At 38.1% G+C, this 2,263-nt stretch overlaps 1 protein-coding gene and 1 pseudogene across 1 annotated transcript; both read right to left on the minus strand.

The window, feature by feature from the left end:
- The window catches only part of LOC132066121 (putative late blight resistance protein homolog R1B-17), a 4,152-nt pseudogene extending 3,808 nt beyond the window's left edge, over positions 1-344 (minus strand).
- A 432-nt stretch (positions 345-776) lies between these two features.
- On the minus strand, positions 777-1,193 carry LOC132066123 (putative late blight resistance protein homolog R1C-3). Its single transcript, XM_059459501.1, has one exon. It carries the CDS (start codon positions 1,179-1,181, stop codon positions 777-779), a length of 405 nt encoding a protein of 134 aa, XP_059315484.1. The 5' UTR covers positions 1,182-1,193.
- Between the last annotated feature and the right edge of the window lie 1,070 nt (positions 1,194-2,263).

The following is a 2,263-nucleotide window of genomic DNA, read 5'->3' on the forward strand; positions in this document are numbered from 1 at the left end:
CCAGCAGTATGCTCATTTTGAATATTGGGATGTCGTCCTGATTGTATTGTCGACTTCAAAGCTTGCAGAACATCAATACAGATTTTTGGAATGCTTGGCTGAATGTTCTTATTCTTTGTCTGCAGGAGATCAGAAAGCATAACATTCATTTCAGTACTTGGATCCCCGCATACATTTGGGATTTCACGGGTTGGCACATACAACCATGCAACGATTGCTGCGTGGCTGGCCACAATTAAAACGTGAGTGTAAAAAGTATGTTGGATTTGAGGCTCAATGCCACATTTCTTTGAAAGAAAGAGGACAAAAAATTGTAGTAACTTCAACTCCTTTCAAACCGCTTCTATTTGGTCCTTATTGGGTACCGGAACAAAAAGTGTTGGGTGTGCGAACAAAGTACCACATTGGTAGCTGGAAAGAAAAAGGAGCTACTTATAAGGAGTTGGATACTTTAACGATGTGAGGAAAAACCGTGCAGGCTTGGCCCAAAGCGGACAATATCACATCATGTTAAGAGTATCTTTGGGCCGTTTTAGCCCAACAAGTGGTATCAGAGCCAATGGTTTGGCGGGACGAGTATGAAGATGGTGGAGTGTGGCGTGGGGCCCGGCTTAGTGCCTTTGCCCGTCTATGGGCCGGTTTACGACCTTTACCCGTAGCTTTGAAGACGCATTCACACGCTCGGGATTCGCCGATCGTAAATACTCTGACGATGTGGGTGGCACACAGACAGGTTGAATCTCTGACCCGTGGTATGATAATGAGTCACGTGGAACTTAGTTCGAGGGGGAGATATTGAGATTCTCTTCTACAACATCGATAAATGCCATCACAAAATCGGCTGGAGGAATAATATCATCCACCTTGTTGGCTGAAAGTGGTGATATTTTGGGAAAGGAGTATGTTGCTCTGAATTCCAGCTTTGGCAGTACCATATTAGATTCTGAATCTGAATCTGGATCAACAGTGCTCTTCCAAATTGCTAGCATTTTCTGTGTGAAATCTAGGATGCCGCATTCGCCTACAAAGGCGAAGCTTTGCAAACCGAGAAAACTATCCAGGAATTTTAACTCCCACAGCATGAACTTCATACCGCAGTCGTCAGGAGAATGTTTTTCATCAGCCAGTATAAGAAGTAAGCCCTCTATCATTCTAGACATAAATTCTTTGTCTGAAGCCATCACTCAGAAGTTATAACAAAAGAATATTTACAACAACCACAACATACCCGGTATAATTCCACAAGTGAGGTCTGAGGAGGGTAGAGTGTACTGTGAGACCTTACTCCTACCTTGGAAATAGAGAAGTTATTTCCGATAGACCCTCGGCTCAGGATTGACAAAAGAATATTTAAACTGTTATATATGAACTTCAACTGCAATTAAGTGAAAGAAGAAGAAGAGTTGAGATACAAATTAGACATATTGGCACAGCCTTTCTAGTTTCTTCCTTCACTTTTGGCTCAGAATTAGTTTACTATTCCATAAATACTTTTCTTGAGTCGTTAACTTATTGTAAGTTGGTCCACTTTATTTGTTCCATGTGACACGATCAAGATTCCTTTACTTTCTACTGTATTCATATTAAATACAGAAGCATTATTAATTGATCAATCACATAGATTAATTATTAGATTATCATTTCATTTCACATATAATACTCCTCATTACATCTGTGAATAATGAATAATGAGTCAAGCGACCATTTACTAGGTTACATTTTTATGTTATTAACATATGTCTTAAAATGCTGAAGACAGAGTTAAGAGAGGAAAGGAGATAAAAAGGGGCAAATGAAAAGTTCAAAAAGATTAAACAGGAGTTATAATTAAGAAAAAAAAAAAACTTTCTTATGTAAAGAATCAACTCTATACTTTTCTCCTTCAACTTGTTAGTTTTTTACACTTCTCTTTTTTTCTTTGTTGATCACTCCTCAAGTTCAGGAAGGTCCCAGCTTTCCTGAAAAATTACTAGCAATTGATCCTCCTGATGGGATGGAGTGGGAAAAAAAACTCTAATGGAGATTTTAGGACATTTAAAGAGTTGACTTTCAGGTAAGGGACTTTAGTTATAATGACACCATCATTTTCACCTTTATATTTTATCCTGTAAAATCCTGTACTATAATGTAGTAATATATGAAGACTTTTCTTAGTTTAAGTAATGAGATGCAGAAAGGGAATATCAACTTGAGAGGACTTATACGTAAGTGGACTTTTATGATGGAGATCTGTGCATATAATATATACTGTAGGATAAGAACA

This window comes from Lycium ferocissimum, chromosome 8, assembly GCF_029784015.1.
Source record: "Lycium ferocissimum isolate CSIRO_LF1 chromosome 8, AGI_CSIRO_Lferr_CH_V1, whole genome shotgun sequence".
In the NCBI taxonomy this organism is placed as follows: domain Eukaryota; kingdom Viridiplantae; phylum Streptophyta; class Magnoliopsida; order Solanales; family Solanaceae; genus Lycium; species Lycium ferocissimum.

What these genes read in the sequence shown, in the direction of transcription:
- LOC132066123 (XM_059459501.1), bottom strand. Translation starts at nt 1,181, where the DNA reads ATGGCTTCAGACAAAGAATTTATGTCTAGAATGATAGAGGGCTTACTT.